We start from the raw sequence: 25136 nt of genomic DNA, 5'->3' as shown, positions 1-25136 counted from the left end.
TGTTAAAGTGCATTAATCATGAGCCATTTGTTCCTTGAAATTGCCTGTTTAGTAAATGGGAGACACACAATTATAGCAATGAGCCTGATAAGAGTCGTGAAGATGAGCCCCTCTGACAGAGTGCTGAATCATACTCAGAGCACTCCATCCTCTCTAATAAATGGGTTGGGCATTTCTGGAGAAAAGCTCTATGAAAGTAATTACACAATCACATAGTGCATATTCCAAAGAGGGTGGAATTTGGGTTTGCATCCTCATTTTGTGAGTCCTAATTTCATACTCAGTTTGTCATCTTTGCTGCTTTTTGTCCGTTCTGTTTATGCCTAACTTTTTACTTTAGAAAATTTGGAAAATCTTACTCCATACATTGACAGCATATTGTAGCTTACATTGTCTGTCATCACATTTGTTATGTTTGCTGTTTGAATTGAGAGTGGCAGTTATAAGTTGTTTTCTTTCTTGTAATAGAGAGCTGGAAAGAACATAGATTTAATGGTTGTTTAATAAGACAGGAATTATTTCATTGAATATTTGGTGCTTTAATACTCAGGCAAATAACCTATTAATAATGGCTGAGCTGGTGGGTGTTGTTAGCTGCTACACTTGTAAATCACAAAGTTTACCTTTGGTAAACATATAAACAAGTAGGAGTAGCATCATAGGATAAATCCTGATTTTTGAATATATTAAGCTTGTTTTATCTGGTGTTACATTGTATAAATTTGTTAAATTATGATCATTGCACTGTATTACTATTGTGTCTGCTCAAGTACAGCTTTTTAGAATTATGCTAAAGCTTCCTTTCTAGATTACATGTGTCTTTCGGATAGCGTCTGACTTCCTAGTTGTGGCTTCTGCTTTCAAATGTTCATGAGTGTAAAATAATAAGCTGCAGCATTTATTCTCTAAGTTTCAGGAAGTACAGATAAGGGTTACAGTCAGGCAAAGTGGTTAAGTTCAAAAAATGTGACAAGCTTTGTAAAAATGTGAGAATTGCAATGTTAAGAAAAATCATACAACTTTACAGCAGCTTTTTACTGGTTAAAAAATAGAAAACATAGAATCAGATAAACACATCCTTGTTTATTTTAGGTGTATTTGTTGTATGTCAATGCTGTGAATGCTGTGTTACCTCTCAACTTTCTGAAATTTTCATTATATTGTTGATAAACTGAAGTTCATCAGATAAAAGAAAATGCCAAATACAGAGAAAATGGTGTCAGTTGAAGTGAGCATCTGAAAAAGCAAACAGTTCTATAGGGTCTGTAACAAAGATAGAGGAAAGCTATACAATACCAGTTCTGCCTTTTGGATTAGGTGGATGTTGAAATTGGAGTGCAAAATCTCTCATCAGTGAATGTGTTAAGTAAATTTGAAGCTACTATTTTAATAAATTTAATTGGCATACAGATAATCTAATTTATCTAAATGATTTTTTTAATGAGAGAAGGTAATTTTATGTCATTCTTACTGAAGTCAAAATCTCAGTTAGAGTCAGTTGTTGTGTTCTAGCTTCCAGCTCTCCTTCTCTGGAGCCAGGTGGTATCCTCTGAAGGGAAGCCAACTGATGGCAGTTTACTCCAGGCTCTGCTTCAGACACAATGTGGGAGCTCATTGCAGGAGATTTGTGCCCTTTGCAGAACAGTCTTCAGGAGGTATCCTGTCCTTGTATGCCTTGTGTCCCAAGGCCTCATGTTTCCGGGAAGCATGCAGTGCATACCCTGTGCAAAAAATCAGCCCAGTGGGCTGTGACACAGCAATTTCTTGTGCTCTGGTATTTCATCACCAGTCACCCCATCCAGGCTTGGGGAGCCTGAGTGGGGCTGTAGGGGTTAGCAGTGTGGGTGTGGTCAGTCTGCTTTTGGTGGGCGGGAGCTGCCGTTTCCAAAGCTCTGATTAAGCAGATGGTTATCAACATTTGGCCATTACAATAGTGTGGCTTGTGTCTCTCTACAGAATTTTTCTCAGATTAAGTTGGGATTTCTGGTTTAGAGATGCAGTCAAATTCCCTTTAGGTATCTCAGAGTACAGTAAGACAAGAATTCTGAGGGAGCTAAATAACCCTTGTCTACAGTACAACAATATTGTCAACTCTAACTTGTTTCTGAATGACACTATGTTATGAAGAATATTGGCCTTTTAACTGAAATATTGGCTGCCTGGTATAATCTCTGGAAAGAACACTTTTGGGCGGCAGAAGAAAAGGCTGGATATGAAATAATAATCTAGTGCAATAAAGGTCAGATAGGCTGAATCTTATGTATGCAAATAAATTTCCATGTGAAGACTCCAATCATGCATGTGCACTTCAGGATCACTTGTCCAGACATCTGGAAGATTAAGTCTCTACCACTTTTACTTTTTTGTAATAGCATCCATTAATTAAAGCTCATACATTTTCAAATGAGAGTAATATTCTTCAGAAGGAATGTTCTTTAGCTAGGATGGCTGATGAACCCAAACAGAACTGACTGGAACTAAGAAAAGAATAGGTAGGTTTTACATTTTGGTGTATATCTCTAGAATGTATGTAATAAAATTTGTTACACACTTAAAGCATATAAGAAGGTTCAACAAATGCATCTTTCAGTCATTTGCATTTCTGGTGAGAGTAACTGTGTCCCATTTAAGACAGAGAGTTATCACTGTATGGAGATGAGAAGGAGCAGTCCGTTCAGGAGCAGCAAACAGAGGCTTGAGGCAACACCTTTCACTGAACCACAGGATAGGTTGTATCTCCCGCAGTGCAACAGCCTGGAATATCAGTAGTTAGGAAGAGGCAGAACTGTCTCATGGACCTATGGTCCTCATGGCTCGTATTTTCTGTACAAAATACTGTGTGATCAAACTACATTAAATGTGGTACAATGATGCCAAGGAAATAAGTGACCCCAAGAAGACTAAATGAACAGTGAGTTAACTAAGTAGAAGGTTTAACGAACCAGAAGGATGTGATTAGTTTAATGAAGGAGGCAAGAGGAAGAAACATCCTGATTGCTCTTTCAGTTTCTTTCCGAAGAGCAATAAATACTTGGAACTAGATTATGTTTCTCCTGAGGAGACCATATTGTCATTTATTACAGACTAATGGCAGATGTCTTACCTAATTGTTTTGTCTGAAGTGAGACATTCTGGCTGATATTGGGCCATAGGAAGAAATGAAATGCCTCTAGACTTTGTAAAGTACTTCACATCCTGAGGATTTATCTTTTTCTATGGCTGTTCTTGAATCTTGAGAGCTAAGACAGTGCTACTGGGAGAAGCTTCTGGTAGTACTCTGGATTTCTAAGTTGAAATGTGCAATGGCAGCAGCCAGTGAATTTTGGGACCTGAAGTCTTCAGGAGAAGTCTTAGGTGTAGCTTTGTGATGGTGAGAGGCCCCCAGTAGGAGTATTCTTCAATCTTGTTCCCCTTACATAGGCAGCTATGCTTACATAGGCAGCCTTGGGACTCAGGATTTGCATGTGGGCTTTGTGTGTGTTACTTCTGACTTGCTATGTATTCATCTCGAGACTGATGATGGATACCAGGATGTGAAATGCTGCTTTCAGAGGTTTGGGGTATTTTTTCAAATACAGGAGACTGCTTCCTTCCTTCCGACTAAAGAACTTGGTAGCTAATTGAAATCTAAATATCTAAGAGAAATCAGCAAAGATATAAGTTAACATGCTTAGAATAACTTCAATTGAGATGGTTACTACAGGTACTTTTTAATTTCAGTGTTGACTTTTTCTAGAAGTTGTTTCTACCTTCACTAGTTGTCTAAGACAAGAAATCCCTTGAAAATGCAATAGTTTAATTTTCTTTAGCTTCTCTTTTTTTTTGCTCAGAGGTTTCTTTAATACACTGTATAGTACACACTTTAAGTGAGCTTGAGTCACTGATGTATTTTTTATTCTGTTTTCAAATTGTGGACATTTAACATTATGTATTTCTTCGTAACTCTGGAAGTCTTTCTCTTTAGCTGGTAGAATTGGTTAACCAGGCTGGAGATGCACAGTACCTGCCCTGTGATAGTCACTTTTAGCAGCCTTATCCTGCTCAATCTATTTTTCTTTTTAGGATCTAGTGTGGTGATACATGTTGGAACACTGCAGAGTTGAGAGGTCAGTAAAAATTTGTCAGTCAGGAATTCTATATTGAGGCCATGCTTTTCTCTGCCTTTCTTTGAGTCCTGGAGCTGAATTTAAGGAAAGTGTAATTCTTGGAAAAATAGAGGAAGGAAAGCTTTTTCTTTCTTGTAAACTCATGAAAGGTAATGGGAAACTAGGTGTGTTTAGCTTTGAAAGCAAAAGAAGGGTGTGTGGCTCATTTTGTCACTTTCTCAGAGTCAACAAGACAAGAGAAGAGTCTTGAAGCATTAGTGACAGGATGTGACTTCTGTCAGCTGGACTAGCTCTTTTCTTCTTAACCTGTATCTGCCTTCACCTTCTTGTTTGTCTGCCTGATGAGATTCAGTCTTGCTATTTAGCTGTGACTGTAAGGTAGAAACTTCTGTCGGGTGGAAACAAAGCTGGTTAAGTAACTGCACCTAAAAAGCACTTAGTGCATGGTTTGCTACCAGATGTCAGCTCTACCCTTTGCCCATTCTTTCACAAAAGGGCTGAGATGATAAAGAACGTGCTGAGCAAGTTACCAGGCCATGGGAAGTAGTAAACAGCTGAAGATGGGGAGGAGAATGAGATCACTGTTTCAAATAGTCTTGGAAAATGGAAGATGTCATCTGGAACAAAGCAGGGGTCAGTGTGTATGAAAGCTCACTGGCTGTTTGGACAGAGTGGATATGTGGTGGTGGAAGATGAAGTTATGTGGAAAAAGAACATGAATTTTTGGATAATGAACAAATAAGGATATATTATCAAGTTGTTAGAAAGAGGGTAAAGCACATGGGCAAGGAGCTTGAAAGTAATTTGAACTAGTTTCTTGTTCTTGTCATAGTTGGTTGGTCTTACAGTTGGTCCTACAGTTTCAGCTTCTGACTTCTTATGTGAGATGGAGACCAGTTGCAGGATGTTCAGAGGAGAGCAGTGGTTTAGAAAGTGGTTTAAAAGGAAAGATTGAAGATTGAAAAAAATTAGAATTCTCTTGTGATTCTAGGTAGAGAATCTGGGGGCTGTCTTTTTGGGCTTCTATCTGTTTCACTTTTTGTTTTGGATTGCTGCTAAGTGTAAATCCTATTCTTTGATGAAGCCCACTACTTCTTATTTGCATTTATTTTTAATAACATCACAGCTGCAGGAACTGCTAAGAAAAAATGTGGTCTTTCTACAGGTGCACGAATGAGAGTGCACTGTTTGAGGATGTTAGTGCCTGACCAAGTAAAATCCATGTAGCTTAGTACTTGCTACTGTCAGATAAGAAGGGGCTGTTGGCATAAATATAGACTAGTAGGTCCTGTTTTGCTTTTACAGTTTAGAGACATCTTGAGATGGAACTCTTACTGTTCTACAGATCTGTTTTTAAAATGAATTTTTATGATAAATTTGTACTTCTTTGTTTCATGGTCTCAGAAATGTCTTTAGGCATTGAATTATCTAATTATTTTCTGAGCAAAGAAGGACATAAGAGCAACTTTTTAAAAATTTCATTTGATGTTCTCGAGTTGTTCTGGAAAACACTTCAGGCATTTCACATAGCATATCACTTTGTGCTACAATGATTTTTCTTTTGGTGTACTTTGATCTTACACCTGTCATTCTTACATTTTTTGTGAGCTAAAAATTCTCTTTATGTGTAAGCTGCTCCATGCTATGATCAATATTATCTATATATTTTTTTGTGCTTTAAGTTTTTTTTCAGCTAGAAGAACTTCAACATACAGGGATACCACTAATCTATCAGCAGCATAAGGCTATGTTATGTTTTCCCTTCCCTTCATTAAAAAATAGTTTATTATTCTGGATGGTTTCTAACCTGAGTGCTTGAAAGCACTGAACAAATGTTTTTGAAGCTATGTGTTCTGTTACAGTTTTTTCTGGAACTGTTATTTAATAACTCCTACCAGTGTATTATGTGGCATTTATTGACATGTGACTTCATCTGCTGCTTTCTGTGCTTGCTGCTCAGTGTTCTGAGGTTTTGCAAGTTTTGTAATGGTTTGTTGGTTTTGATGAATCAGAATAATTTTGTATAAAGCACAGATGCTTCTATTATGATGTATAGGCAGGTAACCATTCTGAAGAGCAGTCCAAGTCCTGGCACAGATTATGGAGAGGCTTCTGAGCTCTTTCCCCTGTCAGGCTTTGTCTCTTAATCTTACCCTGCAAGGTCTTCAGTTCTCTAGTAGCTTCCTATCAGAGACATCAGCAGAAACTTCCTACTTCCAACACCTTTTCCCACAGGATCCTTGATGCCTTCATAGAACTCTTCAAGTTATGAAACATGATTTTGCTCTGTAAAAGCTGCGTTGTTCTTTTTTTCTTTTGATTTATTCTAGACTACAGATTCTTAGGCATGGTTTTAACCACCTTGTGCAGTATCAGAGTCAGACTGTGTTGTGCTTCTGATTGCCTTGTCCTATCTGAGGAAAAATTTATTTATTTTCCTCTCTTGATACTTCTTTGCTTGGCTCACCTTAAGCCCAAGTTTTTGCAGAATTAATATTTTGGAAATTTCAATGCTTTGGCTCAAGAGTGTTGGACTGGTGAATTCTTACTGATAATTTGATATTTTTAATTGCCTCTTGGATGCTTCATTTTTAGAAAATGCATTATATATCCTAAATCTGAAGAGGATCTGATTTGGGGATTGGCCTTAACTGTCTTGTTAGTAATTTCAGAAAACAACAGGTCATCTAAGTTTTCTGTTCTGTCTTTATCATCTTATAAGTTTGTCTTTTATACCTTCATTAGCTAGTGAATTATTGCATTGAGGTAGCAAGATGTTTGTAACTATCAGATTCTGCTATGTTTGAGCTCAGAAATAACAGTGGACATATTGTGAGATTTTACTGCCTTCTGGCAGATGGCTGTGCAATTCACTGGAAAGCTTTTATTATGATTCCATGTACTAGCTAGTCTGTGCCTCTCAATTAGACCAAGTATTGGACTTGCATTACCAGCTTTAAGTTCTACTAATGACCTGTGTACAGATGAAAAAATGCACATAGGTAAAAAGTTAATAGTAACAGGAATTCTAAAGAAAAGTGGGGTTTGCATTTAGTTTTCTTATTGACAAAATTCTGCACTCCAAAATACGTGATAGCTCAGTTCTTTAAAAAGAGAAATAAAGGTGTGTTGTTGTTTGTGTTCAGGGAGCAGAAGATAGAACTTCTTTGTGTTGAAGTGGCTCCAATCTGTTGTTTCATTTGATAAATGGATTTTTTTTATGGGCTTCATTTTACCACAAGCAGTTCTTCACATCTGCATGAAACTTGAATGTGCCCAGGTGCTGGTGGTGGTATTTGTTCCACTTTCATGAGTCCCATTTGAATGGGGATTAGGATTTATGTTCCTGTCCAGTGACTGGTGTTTCTTCTACCCACTCTGTATTTATGTTAGTAAGATGAGCCAAATTTACTCTAATGTTTTGCTCTTGCTTGTACTTTTTTGCTAGTGGAGACTTACCCTTGGGCTGTGCAAATTTGGAACAGATTATTTTATATCTGTTTCTTAGAAATGTGATTAATTTTATAATGCTTGTAACCTCCTGTGGTTTTTTTTTTTCTCCTTTCGTATCTACTTGCTGATCCTTTTCAGTGCCTGAATCTGAGCATTACTTAGTCTTTTCTATTTTTGGTCATGGAGAATAGAAGTTTTGTATTTATATTAGGCAGTTCTTTGTTTCTCAAACATACTAAGTAACCAGAAGGGAATACTAAATAATGCTGCTTGAATGTGAGCTAAGACTGTCTCTTCTCAAGGTTTTATGAATGTGTCTGTGAGCAGTGCTTTGTTTTAAATAATGGAGAATTTGAAAATAGTTTTGTTTTCTTCACCCCTACACACTTGTCTTTCTTTCAGTTTTGCTTTATGTGTTTTTTCCTATGAGGGCATTGCTAAACTGTTATGGAATGTCTCATTTGAAGTTGGACATTGTGGTGTGAGATTGTGAGTGAATGCTTATCATGGGTCCACACACAGAGATTATACAGTATACCTTACACTTGTAAGTTGTGTGCAAAGCTTGTTCTTTATCATTCTTTAAACCAAATATATTTTTTCCTTAATATAAACCCTCAAAACTTTCTGTGTCAGTTTGCTTCACCTAAATTGTGGTCCAGATTTATGATTTGAAGATTTGGTCCTGCTAGTCATCCTAACTTCCTGACCTCCTACTTTTCTAGATCTTAGAGTAGCTAGAGCCAGACAGAAATGTATGTGTCTTGAGAGGTTCCTTTCTCTCATTGCCACTTGTTTTCTTCCACTCTTATGAAATTACCAATACTAACTTGGTCTTTCTTATAACAAATTTCGGTCTTCTGTGCTTTCATTTTCCTTAATAGGTTTCTGTTTTCATTTTACCAAGGGCAAGATTCATAAATAAGTCAAATTGTCTAATTTTTCAGCTACAGTGCACTTGTCATAAAAAACTTCCAAGAACTTAAAGAAAAATCTTCTCTTACATGTGTAGAGACAAAATAGACAAAATTATTTCTTCACTCAAAATTATGTGTATGAAGTGATAGTATACTATTGCTAGCAGTCATTTGAGAAATCTGCTCTTTTCTTTTAGTTGTACTGTCTGTTTGTTTTTTTTTTTTTTTTTTTTTTTGTTTTTTTTTTTAAAGCTGGCCTCTGGTAATCTGAAAATGCAGGGCAACTTACCTAAGTTTGAGTTTTGCAGTGTATTTGAAACTGGTAAGATAGTTAAAAGAAGTTTGATATGTTTTTCTTTCACAGAGTCCCCAGAAAAGAAAAAAAAAAGTATCTTTCAGTAGGTGAAAATCAGAGGAAGTAGCTGCTGACATAGGAAAACTGTACTAAAGGACATTTCTGAAGGAAAACTTTTAAGGTATGTGGGCTAAGTTATGCTTTGCGGAAGGGCTTTCCTGAAAATTAGGTGCCTGCTTTGCTTTAAATGGACCAGTATTTCAAATCAGCTTTGAAATAATCAGGCAAACTTTTATTACCCCTTCAGATGTTTATTGTTGACAAAAGCTCTGCAGAAGGGTTAGTTTTACTAGTTTATGTTGTATGCATCATATCTATGCATACAAAAATGATCTTATGAATATGAGATTAGTGTACACAAAGGGTAGATAATGTATGTGTTTTGTGTTTCATGGTCTTGTGCATTCCAGGAATGGATCCTACACTAACAGAAATGTCAGTTGTTTGACTGTCTAATTTTTGTTTAAGGTGTGGATGGAACACTATCAATGATTTATTTCATTATTTTAATGGAATATAACTATTGTAAGCCTCACATTGAGAAATTGAGAAGGACTGTGTAACAAATTCATAATCTATTGTAAAAACGCTTTTAGTTTGGTATAGAAGCCTTGATTTTAAGGATTTGTCTCCTGAATCCAAATCCTCTTTCTTTTTGATTTTGAAATATTTTTAATGTTTGTAGAAAGTGTTTGCAGAATAAAAGACATGCTGTATTCTCTATGATTTGGAGCCCATGCAGATTTAGGAGTAATCTAAATTCATGGTCAGCATATGAAGAGTGGGAGAATCCAGATCTGTGATGTGCTTTCCTATTCCAAATTTAGCTGGGGGCCAGGTGTGCTTTCTGGATTTGTGGTTTTTTAGTTGCCTACCTTGTTGCTGGTACTGTGAAACCACAAGTTCCAACTTTAGATCCATCATTATTTTAAGTTTATAAAGTCATAGCCTTGGATGTAAGTGATGGCAATATGTAGCGGAAGACACCAGTTGTTACAAGTGGAAGTGTTGCATTGTATCTGCTCTGTTCTTCCTTGCTCATTTGATTTCAGTCAGTGTCAGACACAGGACCTTTGGTCTGACAGCGTGGCGTGGCCACTTTCCTGTGTCACAGTCAGATTGCAGTCTTTAAATTAAATGTACATGGGTTATGGAAACTACTTTCTTCAGAGTTGCTGCTGGAATCCAGCAGCATGACTAACTGGAATGCTGGTTTTATTTCCTGAGGGGAGTGTTACAATGTTGAAGGATTATGTGACCAGCAACTTCCTTGAAGTTTCTCACTGTTTGGCTGAAAAAATTTAACATTGTTTTGTTTTGAATCTGACTGCACCACTGTGTTGATGGTTGACAGAAATTTTAAATTGTCTTTGGTGACTCTGCTTAAATTTAGAACAGGTTGAGATCTGCTTGCTCATTCACGCTATATTATTGAATGTACATTCAGTGTGTACTTCCTGTGAGTGATTAGTTCGTTGTTTTAAGCGTAACACTGTAAAGAACGTAAGTCCTACTTTCTTGGAATTGATTGTGAGATGCATTTTACTCCTAAGTTTAACAAATATTTTTTGACTAATATACAGGTACAGTAATTTTTTTAGCCATCTGTATCTATGTCTGTAATAGATAATATAGGATATTATATATCTTCTAAGATATTATATATATCTTATATTTCAAAATATAAAAAAATAGCTGAAGCTCATTTGTCTTATTTGGTGGTACTGGTATTTTATTGCTTTTACAAGACGTGGTGCAATTCTGTTTGAAACTTCACTGGCATGTCAAATTGTGCAGGCTATGTTCACATATGGAAAAAGAGATAAACCTCATGGATATCTGCCAGAAGCAGAAGAAATCTCTTCACAGTAAGAGTAAAGCAATTCCTGAAGGTTTCTATTTCTGTATGAATTTAGCATATCATGTTTGTTATTATCACTTCTCTGTCTAGTTTGTTTTAAAACCTCATGCCATCTCTGGTTTTTCCGTTAAGATAAAATACTCTCCCATGTTTTTTTGAGAATTTTTTTCCCCCAGAATAGCATTCACACTGTATTTTCATCTTTTGAACATTAGAGAAGAAAGTATGCTTGTGTCTCAAACTCCTCATATCTCATACCAGTTCCACATTAAATCTTTTCTGGGTTCAGATTTTGCTGGTTTTGCTGATTTTTTTTGCCAGTGGTCTGTGATTACAAAATCTGTCAGGGAATCTTTGTCTTTCAGTGTGAGTGTTTTAGTGTTGTGTGGTAAAGCCAAAAAATATGGGAATATTAGTATCCCATAATCCAGTAGCTGTGAACGTGGGGAAGCACAAGGAGAATCACACCATGAATAGCAGCCCAGCTAGTCTGCTGTTCTTAAATATCTTGTGGTGCCATGGTTGGAGACACAGGGCTGATCTAAATGCATTGCTGTGCCTGGGTGATCACTGTAGGTCCCTTCTGACTGAAATATTCTGCTGAATTGCTCTGGCCGTGTAGGGCAGCTGTCGTCTCATCTGTGGTCACTAACGAGGGACATAGCAAACTTGGAAAAATACCTGTCTGTGTTGGTGCTAGATATAGTATTTTTGAACACTGCTTGAAAATTTGCTTGTGTTTTTTAAGAGTATTTGAAAATCAGATTTGTGTGTTCATGTGTTCGGTAAATCTTACAGTTCTGACTTCAAATTAATGTCTGTGTGATCTGTACTGTTTTCTGTTGTTTAAAAGCATTAAAAATCAGAAGTGGTTTAAAGCAACAGAATTAGTTTTTAGTTTATCAAAATTTAAGCTTAGTCAAGTGGCTTAGGTCTTGAATACTTCTTCACCATTTCTTAGCCTCCAAATAAAGCACTTGAATTTGGCTGGATGTCTTGGTTGAACATGTTCTCAATTTACATGGAAGTCACATGGCAGCTGACTTACCCATTTGGGAGTCATCAGTTCTCAGTTTCTGTGCTTGTTAGTTTTAGCAAATCAGAATTGTACCACTTTTGCAAAACAATTCTTTGCTGTGCTGCTTCTGTCACAGAGAAAGGAATAATTTAAAACAAAGATGATAGTCCACTATGTGTACGATTTTTGCCTATGTATCCAGGCATCTAATAGTGGAATTGGAAAAAAATTCTGTTTACTGCTTCATGTAGAGGAACTTAGCAGGCTGGAGTAAGATATTGTTGGGTCTTTTGTTCTATTGATTTTTGTAATCCTATCTCCTTTGTATGTCACTAGAAGCAGACTGAAATATCACATGCTGAGAATATTTCCTCCTTCCCTTGCCATACTGCCTCTCAGTAAAAAACAGAGGCTAGGGTAAAAGCAAGCAAGCCATTTGTTTACTCATAACACAAAGGCGAACTTCACTGTGAGACTCATTTCCCATCTCTTCTAAATCTGGATATAAGGAAACAAGGGTACTATCTTTTCTCACAGCTATTCTGCTAGGAGAGTTTGGTAATGTGCTAAAATGAGGTAGGAGAAAGATGAAAAGTCATAAAAATGGGTTTAGATGTAAAGGACATTGAAAATTCACTACTGCAGCTTTAGTCATGTTAATAAACAGGGACTTTAAGGTTTTTTTTCTTTGGTTCATGTTGCTAAAATGTTTGTGGTTCTGCAAGAGTGTTCCTCAATTTTAACTGTGGAGGTATTTTCATAATGCTACTAATAATGACATAGTTCATAAATACAGCCAACATAAACTATTTACTGTGGCTGCGTATGACTGATTTCCTAGCCATCAAGAAAGATTCTGACTAAAATATACAGCTTCAAATTAAAGAGTTTATGAAAGCTTACAGGTTTAAGGTTACTCATACAGCTTTGACTTGTCTGTATTGTGTAGATACATAGTAATGTGTCACAGTTCTAGTTTTCTTTATTGGATCTTTGTTTTGTTTTGTAGCAATGTTTGTGTTCTAAGAATAAACACATAGTACATGAGGCTTATTTCAGAGGTTGCTTGAGGTTCTAAATTGCAAAATCTTCAGAAATTTTGTGCAGTCCCTGAAGCCAGTAACATATTTATTTTTTCTGAATACCTAACATGCTAAAATACTAGGCACTCTGAAAAGTCTGTCTTTAAGCTTTGTACATATTGGTATGAGCTGCCACAGTGTTGACATTAGTTTATGTGTATCAGTTCTTAATGCAAAATAAGAATATTAGTCCTACTTCCCTCAATGCACTGCTAGGAAGATAAATTTGTTAATGTTTGTGGAACACTGCTAATTTAAGTGGTAATGTGTAAAGTCTATTAAGAAATTGGTATTTCTGTGTTAAAAAGAACCAAGACTTTGCTGTAGTGCAGGAATTAGTGAATAGGCAGTGCACAGGCTGTGGCTGCACTGCAGTCCAGACATAAGGGTTGCAGTTTATATAAGTTTATCTTACCTACTTGAAGCTGATTAATATAGGAATGGGTGGTGTGTACACAGAAAAGAGGGTTCAGCCCACATTACAAAACCTTGTGCAAGAGTGTGTAGGAATTACTTCTTTGTGTGGTTTCAGCTCTTCCACAATGTAGCTGTGTGTTTATCACCATCAGATGCAGGTGTATCAGAGCTAACAATTGGTTCTGCTACAGGGTTTCACAAGGCAGCATATTTTATGTGTTTATCAATCTTACTTTATGTCAGTTTGGTACAGTAAGACTGGCCTGTCCTAGGGTGAAATGGTGTGAACTAAAGAACTCTGACCCAGGGGACTAGTGTATGGTTGGATGGGAAACCTACTTTGGGATATTTTCTGGTTTTTGGGAGGTTGAATCTGCAGGTTTAATGGCCTGTTAACTCAGGGCTTAGGAGCAAGCTAGCTTCTAAATAGTTACCAACTTCTCACAGATGCAGTGCTTTATGTGGATTTTTCTGTGCTCTTAGGAGAGTAAACGTGAGAAACAAATGTTTCAGGTCACCAGGAGTAGAAAAGTGCAGCTGGCAGCTTGTCTGGAGATACTGTGCTTATTTGGTTAAATATGTAGATTGGTCTTAAGTGTTTGTCTTAGATGCTGTTATGTTTACTTTCATACTGTACTTCAGGTTAGGAAGGAATGATTTTGCAGAAATGTAAACTGGAATTCTAAGGCTGAAATATTTTCCAGTCAGAGTTTGTTGTGCTCTGAGCCTCCTTTCAGTTTACACTGAGGAAGTTAATGTGAGTGGTTAATCTTATGATTAGGTAATTTCAGGGTTCAGGCATCAATAATTGCCCTTTGTCTCACCAGAAGTTTTTTCTTTTGATAATTGTCTCATCAGTCTTGTTCTCCCTTTCAGATGTGGTGAAGAGCCTCTATTTTCCCCTGTCTGGTATATAGTGCCTTAAAAAATGGGGTTTGGAGGTGACCTGAAGTATTCTCATGATGCTTTATTAAAACTGCAAGACTGGGAACTACGACTGCTGGAAACAGTGAAGAAATTTATGGTAATGAGAGTAAAAAGTGATAAAGAATATGCGTCCACTTTACAGAATCTTTGTAACCAAGTAGATAAAGAGAGCGCTTGTCAATTGGATTATATCAGCAATGTGTCCAAGGTAAGTCTGAAGTTTGAATTTGGAATATCCTTGGGTTTTGGGTTTACTTTTGTTTTTTTGGTTTGCGTTGGATTCCTGCCCATTCAGTTTCTTGAGAGTTAATGTTGACAAAGTATTTAAAATGGATTATTTTAGTTTCTCAGTGAAAAATGCATAAGTTGAGCTCTAGTCTTGCTTTGAAAAAATTAACTGAGTGAGAATCCACCCTGATTCTTGAAACTCAGTGTTTTACATAAATGGGTTGAGCCTGTTTCTTTGTTTAGCTTTGAAAATCAAGTATGCTATAGTAAGCTTTTCTTTTAAGATAGGAACTATTGTTAATGCTATATAGAATTTGTGACAGAAATAGAAAAATGCCAGGAAACCAAGGCAAACACTAACATTTCAGCTGTTGCTCACACTGCAGCATGTGTTGTAAGAAGAAAACATTAATTCAGGATGTTTCTCATAATTGTGAGGTTATTTTGTATTCTGTTTAAAATAACTCTGTTGACTTTTTTAAAAGGTAAGGCTATTCTCCAAATTACTGGTTTTTAGATTTAGAGCAACTCCAAGTAAATGTAATAATTAAGCAAACTTCCCTTATCACCTGCTTGAAAGTTTTACTCCAGATCTGGAATCTACTGACAAGAGAAGACTATTCTGTTTTGATGGCTTATTCGGTTCTTGGCCCTTATATATATAAAATACCTGTTCTGTAGCAGAGGTTACACAGTCCGGTCAGTCTGGTGGGAATCCTCATTTTCTCTCTGCAGGAAACACCCTTTCTGGGTCAGGTTAAATTTCAGACAAAGCAGTGTTTATGTCATGGGCTTATTGGATGGCTGCTTGGACAGTGGCTGTGGTGTAGCATTAGGAACAGCAGTGCTCCTTGTGCAGCAGGATGGATGTATACAGGGTGAAAGTGGCTGTGTGTGACTTGGAGGCTGGGCTGATATAGCTGGGCTGCTTCAGCACTGTTATATAAACTGCAGTGTTTATGTATAACACGTTTTGTTATACATAACAATATGTATAACAATCTCCCTCACAATAATTCTTGCCTTGTGAATTGAAATACTGCCCTTTTTTTTTCATTGGCACAGAGCATTTAGCATTATAAGGTTTAAACAACCGTTAACCTTCACATAGGTATCTCAGTCTAGGACAGATCATGTTAATAACATGAGCACTTCTTGTGAGCAGATAAATCAAAAAAATCTGGAGATCTGACTTAAGCCATCTTCTTTTTGCCTTGAAAAGAGGTGTGCATGTAACATTTTGAAATCGTTTTGAATGAAGGCACTCAAGTTGTCCTTCAGCATCATTTTCATTCCCTTTTTTATTTCTCTTAAGGAGGTGTAATTTTTCAGCATTGCATCTCTGATTTCTATGTTTTCTCTGTTTTCCACATTTTAATAGCAAAAAGATATGGACTGGCTGATCTTTTATATGGGCTTGCCTTATAATTTCACTGCTACCTTGGATTTTGCAGTTGTGTAGTGACACTTTATGTTACTGGTTTTGGCAGTTAAAAAGCCTGAATTATTGATTATTTAATAATCTCATTCTAATTTATTTTAATCCTTTGTGATACTTTTTTCTCTCTTCCTGACATTTTACAGAACCAAAGAATGATGGAAATATGGGAAATAAGTCTAGTTTCTTACATCTTTTAATATATAAAATACCAGTTTTTGTTATTGAGGTATTATTTGGCATTTTGTGGCATTAAAACCCAATAGCAAGCTGTTTAATTTTTAATGGGTTTTGTTTTGTTGGTTTTGTTGTTGTGATTGATTGTTTTCTTTTGATTTGATCTCTAAGTGTACAGTAACAATGAGCACTTATAGAGAAATGGTGTTTGGGAAAATCTGTCTTCTGGTTTTTTTCATGTGGAGATAACAAACTTGCTGGAAGGCATGGTAGCAGGAACTGGTAATGCTAGAAAAGGGGTGTTTTTAACAGCTTCCAGACTGCTCTTTTGTGTGTGTATATGTCTGAAAAATAGTGTTAAAACAAACAACAATGTGTTTTACTGCATTTGTTGAACTGTGGTCATTTTTTTGTGGAAGGAAATGCTCTTTACTTTTTCTGCTATTCCCACCCAGCTTTTTTGTCCCATATAAATCTCTGTTATTGAAGCATTTTCATGTCACCTTCTCCTAATTTAAAATAATAAAAACACAGCACAGAAACCGTGCTTTACTAATATTTCCCTATGGAAACATCACTTTCCCCTTTTCCTGATGGAAAAAGTGATGTGAAGAACAGGGAAATACATGATTTTTTTTTGATAGAAAGGGAAGCAATTGCTATGTTTCTGACTTATTTAAGCTCATTTGGTGACTTATAAACTAAGCAATTCCTTAGAATACCTGTACTGTTGAAAAATGCTTTTGGTGTGATTTTTCAGGATTCAAACAGTAGTTGTTTCATCAGTAACAAATCAGCCTTGCGGAAAATGGATGATTCTAACTACATTTTCACCTCTGAGAGCTCTTTCATGAACTCTTCTGCAACCAGAAAGGCTCACTCTTTTCACATGTGTTCAGTGCTGTTTTATCCTATGCAGCTTTGCAGCATGGCTTCTGAAATGGTCTCCAGCCACAGCAGGAAAGCTTTAGGCCTTGACATGTTATAACACCACACTTTAAGCAGTCCAGATATCTCTGTGCCAATCTGTGGGACATTTACAAGCTGGAAGAAATGTTAAAGATAGTCCAGTATGTAGGGGAGTCAATTGTCTTCTGTTCTGTATAATCCAGTTTCTGTTGCAGCATTGTCATGTAGAGATGGAAATATTAGGTATATATATTTGTATGCAGGATATAAAGAAACCCCAAAGCTAAGAAACAAATTATTTTCTAAAGTTTTTATCTCAGATTAAGAGCCAGGATAAATGCCAATAGAACTCTTATGCTAGGTGTCTTCACAACCTTGTAACACTGTGGCATGTAGCCACTCTGAAATTTTAGCTATAGCACAGCATTCATTGTCAGGGAGTTATCTTTAAGGAATCCAGTGTATGACAGCAGTCTTGAGGGTAACCAAGGTTTTATTTGAACTGAAGTTTAATTTCACATTTGTGTCTCTGCTATCTGTAGATGTATATCTGTATTCAAAGCCACTCCCAGCACATTAAGCTGTCCTGAAAACTGACAGAATGTCCGAGCAAGCTGTTAAAGCAAGGGTTCAGAAGGATGCTGGGTTACAGTGACAGATGCGTGTTGTGTCTGTGCTTTGATACTGGTGGTCTGGCTGATGCTGCTGTGTGAAGCAGCTGATGTAATGGTGTCCTCTTAAACCACCACCCCTCAAATGCGTATTGCTGTCAGGTATTCAGACAAAGGTGGAAGTCGGCTTGGGCAGAGCAACTATGGGGGGAAACTGGAGGACAAAGGATGTTGGAACATGGTTCTCAGGGATGTTAGGGGTATATTTAAAAAAAATAAGGGTGCAGTGCTTTCTTTGGTGTAGAGAAATACTATGACAATGCTGAAGGGTGAATATTCAATACTGTATTTTTCTCTCTGGTGCTTTTTTATGATTTTATGAGTGAGATTGAGGCATGATTTTCCTGTTGCAGGAGGATCTCGAATGCATTTGGGTAAGCTTAAAATTATTGCTTTACTGAATTTTTTTAAACAATGATGCATCTTTTCCCACAATTCTTATTAATTGTGTGGTTATTGTGAGCTGAAATAAATAAGTGCTTTTCTGTTCTGACTTTTTTATAGTCTTGGTTGCTTGTGGTACAGCAAACAGAACAGCTGAGCAAAATAATGAAGACACATGCCGAGGATCTTAATTCTGGGCCCTTGCATAGGCTTACAATGATGATCAAAGATAAGCAGCAAGTTAAGAAGAGTTTTGTAGGTGTTCATCAACAAATTGAAGCGGAGATGTACAAGGTATTTTATTCATCTGTGCTTGATAAGTTGATTATAATTCTCATATTTAAAATATTAAATTAAGAGTGGGTTTTTTGGGTTTTGTTCGTGCTGTGGTAAAAGCGTAGTGGGTGATATGTAGAATGCTTAGTTTAAATTTTAATCATTTTCTTCACAGATTTTCTTTTCCTGCTAGTTGATAAGGCAAAGATGGAAAGGTTTCTTCCATGAATTTCCGTGGACAGATGGAACTGGAAATGTTATTCTAGTAGAGGATAATGAATTCTTGTGTGACGCTTCTCTATTCCATCTATTTTCCTGTTCTAATTCCACTTTAGACATTCATGGGACCAGGGCACTGTAAACTGTTCTCAATGAGTGCTCTTGGCAGTCCAGACTCTTTTGGGAGGGGACAGGGTTCTAGTCCCTATTCTAAAATATAGAGCAGGTGTAAACTAAACATTGAGACTGCAGGTAAAACTCTTCAGAGTGTTTTCCATGACATGTCTGGAAAACATTTCCATTATCCTGCTTGTGTTCGAAGTGCTGTATCTTGTCAATAAAGCTGACAGAAACCACAGTTTCAGATGCTCTGGGGGAGATTTAGCTACAGATGTCAAAAATCAGAGCAATAGTCTGAAAGGTCTACTGAGAGAAGGAAAAGCACTGTTTCTTCTTTCTTCCAGCTGAGAATTTGGGATTTGAAGTAGTGTAATTAAAATGTAAATCTGAGTAAAGCAGAAACACTGTCACGGATTGATGAGTAAAAGATTCTTGGTCAGTTCTGAGAAGAATTTGGAGCTATTCTGTATTTAAACTAAGACTATTTTAAGTTAAATAAATTGGCTCTAATAAGATTGCTTCCATAATATGCTAGAATCCTGGCATCTTCCTCAGGAAGGGACTATGGGGATGTCTTTTTTGATGCATGGTCAGTAGGCTGTCATTATCTGATAAAACTTCAAGCCAAATGACCACTTACTGCTACTTGTGAATTGGCGCACCTCAAAAAAGTCAGAATGGAAGAAGAGGAAAAGCTGGTAGCATGTGTTAGAAATAATAGAAGTTATAAAGAATTGCAGAAAGAGAAAAAGAAAGATAAGAAGGAAAGGCTGAATGGAGTAAGAGTGCCATAAGCTCAGGTATACTTTGAAAAAAGACTATGCAATGTTTTGTTTTCTGTTAATAGGCCAAACTATAATAGAGGCTCTTATAAAATTGTTTTTTAAAATAAGACTTTTCCAAAAAACCATAATGCATACTGAGCACTTGCCAAATGATTATTACAAACCATATTAACTTTATTTTATTATGGGTTGCATAGCTACGAAAGTATTTTGCATCCTGCTGATTAAGCTTGCATTGTTGTTTGGTTAAAGGTTTTTTGGGATTGTTTTCTTTTTTTCCTCTTGCTGAATTTGCAAAGAAGTATTTGGATAGCATTCTCCTATTGTTAGCTGACACTGTTCAAGGTTTTGTGTACCTGGAGCACTCTAAGAATGAATCCCTGAAATTCAAAAGACTTCTGATGTTCTGTGGTATTATTTCTGATTGCTATGCACAGAGGTAAAATGCCAATTATATCTCAATACACTATGCAAAGTTTGTGAACATCAGTGTCTGTGCAGCTCCTATTTTTAGGATAAGATGGCATAAAAATATGTTTAGTTGAAATGGATGTATGTTGTCCTTTCTTATTCTAGACACCTCTGCAGTGAGCAATCTTACGGGGCAGATTCTTAAGAATAGTAAATTACATGGCTTTTGCACAAATGTAGTGGACTTGTATCTTGTAGATTTATTCCAGTTTCCATTAAGATGTTGAATAATTTTCTTTCTTCATGAAATTTGAAGGGAAAAAAGTACAGTACTGTACTAATTAGGTGGGTAAGACTTTTGAAATAAAAATGGAATTTAAAGAAATCCTTGACTGTCTTAATTCCTTAAGTGTTCTTTGGGAACAGACATGCTCTTGGTGTTGGTTTTATCTGTTGGAAAAACACAATCTAGATTAAGAATCATAATGTAGTTATTATAAAGGTTTCCTAATGCTAGTGCCCTGTTTTATTTTTCAGTTTTCTGTATGAGAAGCTGTTCTTATTATTTAGGTCTTAATTACTTCCTAATTACATCTTTTTCTCCATTTGTGATGATGTCTTTAAATACAAATTGTCATAAAGTTATTTCTCCTATAGTGCCTTTATTGGTGTATAATAACAGCAGGTGTGTATAATTAACAGATTGTAGAAATATGAGATGAGTATATGTGATTGATGTGGAGAAAAGGTTCTGCCTTCAAATTAAATATTGCACAGTTGGCCCAAAAATAGAAGCTGTAGACAGCACTTTGTTGGATCTTTAAGGAATTTCATAAAGTTTTCAGATGTTGATGAAAGTAGTGTTATCTGGGCCTTGCATCATGAAAAAAAGGGAAAATGGTGAACTTCAGCCTTCTTCCTGCCAGCTGCAAGAGGAACAATTTTTCAGTAGAACAAATTTCTTTTTCTACACATTCACTGAGAGGAGCACTTCCATTAAAAGTAGTTAATAATTTCTCTTCCATGATTTTCCAGTTGATGTCTGTTATTCTGTTGGATTTTTTTTTTGGTTGGAATTTTTTGTTTTTCTTACAATATATGGTAGGTGATTTGGTATTGTGATGGCTGGTTTTGTTTGCAAGTTCATTATTTGGGATTATTTCTGAACAGTGCACTACTTTTGTCACACACTGAATGAATACTGGCGGAAGAAGAGAAAACTTTAATTTTGTGATCAAAAATGTTGTGTTCAGTGCTCAGTTTCATGGTAGATGTTTCTTATTTGGTTAGTTGCTTCTGTAGTTGGGTTTTTGTTTGGGTTTGTTTGTTACTGGTTTGGTTTTCCTTTTAAGGGTTTAAATTTTACCATTGTAATGTCTAAAAATCTTGCTTTTTATTAGGTGCAAAAGAAATTCCTTCCTTTGCATAGGACATTCTAAGCCAGTATGATTTGTTAAGCATCTTTTGGATTTTTTTTGCCTTGTAATTGGAATAGAATATTGTTGATGATTAGCTGGATTTTCTAAATATTTTTAATTACATTGATGTGAATGGGGATTTGTGTCTTGGGCCTCTTACTTAATTACATGCATGTATTGATTTTGATTTCACACCGTGTAATGTACACCATGTAATTTGCACCATGTAATATCCTTTTAAGATTTTCTCAATCCAGTAGAAAGTGTAGCATCCTTATTTTGGATAATAAATTCTGTTAATTCTGTTTTACTAATGCTATTTTTTTTAATGTGGTGAGAATAAGTATTTTTAATGCTTTTAATATTTCCCTTTTTTAAAGGTCACAAAGACAGAACTAGAGAAACTTAAATCTAGCTACAGGCAACTAATAAAGGAAGTAAATTCTGCCAAAGAAAAGTATAAAGAAGCTGTGGCTAAAGGTATGATTTACTTCATTTTGTGTATTTATTAGCGCTTTTTTCAAATCTGCTAAAACTCTGACAATGAAATAAGGTAAATTTTTTATTTTGAGCTGCTTGATTACAATATAAAAGATAATTTAGTATCTTAAGTAAGCCAGGCTGACTGTCATCATGTATGTTTGATACAACCTCTTAAAAATTAATTAAATATAAATGGTGATTCTTCTAAGTTCTTGTAGCGTTCCTTCAGTGGATATTTTTGAAATCTGAAATTGCTCAGATGGACTCTGGTCTCACCTGTGTTGTAGCTACAGCCTACTTGCCTGTGAATTACTATTGTTGCTACAGTGGCATCAGCATCAGTTCTTGTCAGCTTCAAACACATCAAACCCTTGTCAGCTTCATCTAAAAGAGGAAAATAAGTCATTTGCACACAGAGATTGAGCACATCACTCCCTAAAAAAACAATCTGCACGGATTTGATTCCTGTTGAATTGTGCTTGAATGATGAGATAAAAAAGAGCCGTTGTTCTATTATGTATTGAAATATTGTGCTAATAGTAGTTCTTATGTGTCCTTCTTAGATTTTATTTTCTTCCTTTAGTGAAAACTGACTGGCAGTATGTAAGTGCGATTCCAAGATCCATCTTAAGGTTTTGTTTGAGTGTCTAAATCACAGTTAATCTTCTTGGTTCTGTTATAGTACAATTATAGTAGCTCTCAGTGCGGAGAGATTTTTCTTTCCAAATTTGTCTCAAATCTGGACAAAACAGCAGGAGATAAGAAGTTATGCTTAGCACTGTTGAACTTTTACTGTTCTTTTTCTTTTACTGAAGTTCATAAACACTTAAAATTAAAAATGCATACTTTGATGTCGGTTTCATCCAGTTGCATGTTTTCTGTATGTAACTTAATTTGATTACTTGGTTTATTCTCAAGTAACTACTTAGCATTGCAATATGTAGTATCTATCATGGAAAATATAATAGGATGTTCGGATCTTAGTATGTTATTTTTAGCCTGTTTTATCCTCTCTTCCTGTTACTAATTTGGTCACTCTCTATTCCTGAAGCACCATACTTTCCCACTGGAATAAAGGAGTGTTTTGTCTGTCAGCAGCTGTGATGTTTTGATGTGGTTTTGATTAACTGAATTAATGTTTCTTCAGATAGACAGCAAACATAAATTATTTTTAAGACACGTATCTCCTATGGCTTTCTTTGACCTTCTCTTTCAGGCTTTTATCTAATATTTGTCTTATATAATTCATACTTAATTTAATTTCTGGTAAAATCTTGCTTTGATAAACACTGATGCCCATAAAAATATTTTTCTCCCAAAAGTTGCAGAATTGCTTCTCTCCTGCTCCATCCCAGGCTCTGCTCCTGTTTATAAATACTTGTGCATTTGATGAGCTACTACAGTTTATTAGCTGCAGGTCAGCTGGGCTGCTTGAATTTTTCTAAGTCATGGTATTTCTGAGCTTGTACGTTGTCAAGCTGGTTTGCTGGTGAAGTGAAAAGTTAGGGAAGTCTTAAAATTACAATGCTTCATTACAAGGTATTCTTTATTCAGTAAGCTAAGCTTATCCACATTATGTGCTATTAAGATATATTACTTTTGTTAATGTACAAACTGTTTCAGTCTTTCAGGATTTGAAGAATTATTGAAAACAAGAGAAGAAATAGTGCTTACCAGAACAGTGGGAGGGCATAAATAAGTATTGAAAATAAGCTGAAAACAATTTTGTTAAACAAAAAAATGAAAATCTTTTGACATCAGCTCTTGCAAGTAATGTGTTAAAATAGCCCATCCAGGTTCATTTATGTAAAATGTTGTTTTAAACAGAATCTCTTCCTCTGAAAGGACTGTACAAGTCTTTAAGACAGTGACTGGCCTTGCCTCTCTGGAGGCAAAGGGGAAAACTGCCTCTTAGGACATAGAATTTTAGCTTTACCCTGGGGGTTAGGTGCAAGTTCATGCAGCACCTATATGAGCTGGTCCCCAGGAAAAGAATGAAAATCACACAAAGTAGTCTGACAAATGTCTCTGTTTTGCAAGAGTAGTGATTTTGAAATGTAGTAACCTTTTCTGCTTTGTTTTAGAATAGCAAAGCTGCTTTCTGGTGAGAGAGTAGGTTTATTAGACCTAATAGTGAAAGAGGTACAATTTGTTCTTCAGCTTGTGAAGACAGTTGCTTCCTAGTTTTCTAGTTGAGTTATTAAAAGTGATGTTAAGCTCTGGGCTAAACACACATGGTAGAGGATATTAACTGATAAGGGTAAAGGCTGGCAAAGTCTGTACAGTTAAAAGTTTGTACATAATCACATGCATCACTTTCCAAGTGATATGATTTTCTGGAATCAGGAGGTAGTCTCAGGTAAACTTGAATGTCTGTGTGTGATACTTTGCACCATGAAGTGGGTAGTCCCTTTGAATCAATGGCACCCTGATGCAGGGTTACAGGTGTTTTCATTTTTTGATGAAAACACTAGGAGGACCATTGGAAATATTAGTAAGTGTTAAGGACTGAATAATAATACTGGTTAGTTACAGGTTTTGTTAGTGTTTGGGCAATGGGTAAAGCATGTAGTGGGAATTTTTGGATAGTTTTTTAGTCGGGAAAAGGGAATTGGTTTCTGAAGGAATGCAGGAGCTTCATTACGGAAGACTTTGTGCTGTCGAGATTTGGAGGAAGGTGAAAGCATCTGAGATTGTGTCCCAGGAGCTGTTCTGGGGAACCCTCTGCTAGCACTGCTTCTGCTTGTGCCCCAGGGGAAGCAGTGGCACTGTTGTGTTGCAGAGGGAGCACCACTGAGATTTGGCTGCCACTTCCACCTTGGGCTGGGTTGCACTGCCTTGTTGTGGCCACCAGTGTCTGCCTAATGGCTCAATCAGAAATGACTGAGTTATTTTGTTTGTTCTAGCCCTTACCCAGTAAGTCATGCATAGCTGCTTCTTTCTGGACCAGTGATTACCATAGGAATCACAAATGCAGTCTGGTTGGTTTTTCTTGTGCATGGAGGCTCCAGGTGTCAGGCAGTCTGGTTGATGTTAGTCATTTGCATGATAATTTTCTGCCCTTTTTTCCCCCAGACATTCGTTCTTATGTTTTTTAATGTATGGTAAGAGATAACAGGCAGAGAGAGGATGAAGTCAGCAAGCTGAACTAGTCCAGTGCCTCTTAAATGAGGTGTGCTTCAGATTTTGGGACTCTATGGACAGATTGGATGCAGTATTCTCTTCTGGATTAGAAAGCTTTGTTAAAAAGCTCCACAAAGTATGTGTAGTGGGAATGCAGAGCATGTTCCTTTGCAGAACTGGGTCATTGGAGTCATAAGGCATGCAGGGGTCTTTGGAACAAATATAAGACAAGAGCTTGTTATATTATTTTTCTTTAATGAAATTGACAGCCCTGTGAAACATTCTGTATGTGTGATAGTGACAAAAAACAGTGTGAACATCTTCCGACAGCAGTCCAGACTAACAGTCTCAGAGTGTA

At 36.4% G+C, this 25136-nt stretch overlaps 1 protein-coding gene across 4 annotated transcripts in view; it reads left to right on the top strand.

Moving 5' to 3' along the window:
• Window positions 1-25136, top strand: part of FER (FER tyrosine kinase) — a 158547-nt gene that overhangs the window by 4147 nt on the left and 129264 nt on the right. For 3 of the 4 annotated variants that reach the window (XM_058043459.1, XM_058043460.1, XM_058043462.1), the window contains exons 2-5: window positions 8841-8952; window positions 14086-14344; window positions 18064-18237; window positions 21553-21652. In XM_058043459.1, coding sequence (XP_057899442.1) covers window positions 14138-14344; window positions 18064-18237; window positions 21553-21652 — 481 coding nt within the window. In that variant the 5' untranslated portion in view covers window positions 8841-8952; window positions 14086-14137. The remainder of the gene's footprint in view (window positions 1-8840; window positions 8953-14085; window positions 14345-18063; window positions 18238-21552; window positions 21653-25136) is intronic. The other variant, XM_058043461.1, reaches the window with a different exon arrangement.

The sequence above is a fragment of the Melospiza georgiana genome, chromosome Z (genome assembly GCF_028018845.1).
Source record: "Melospiza georgiana isolate bMelGeo1 chromosome Z, bMelGeo1.pri, whole genome shotgun sequence".
NCBI lineage: Eukaryota > Metazoa > Chordata > Aves > Passeriformes > Passerellidae > Melospiza > Melospiza georgiana.
This window is presented reverse-complemented; position numbering and strand designations above follow the sequence as displayed.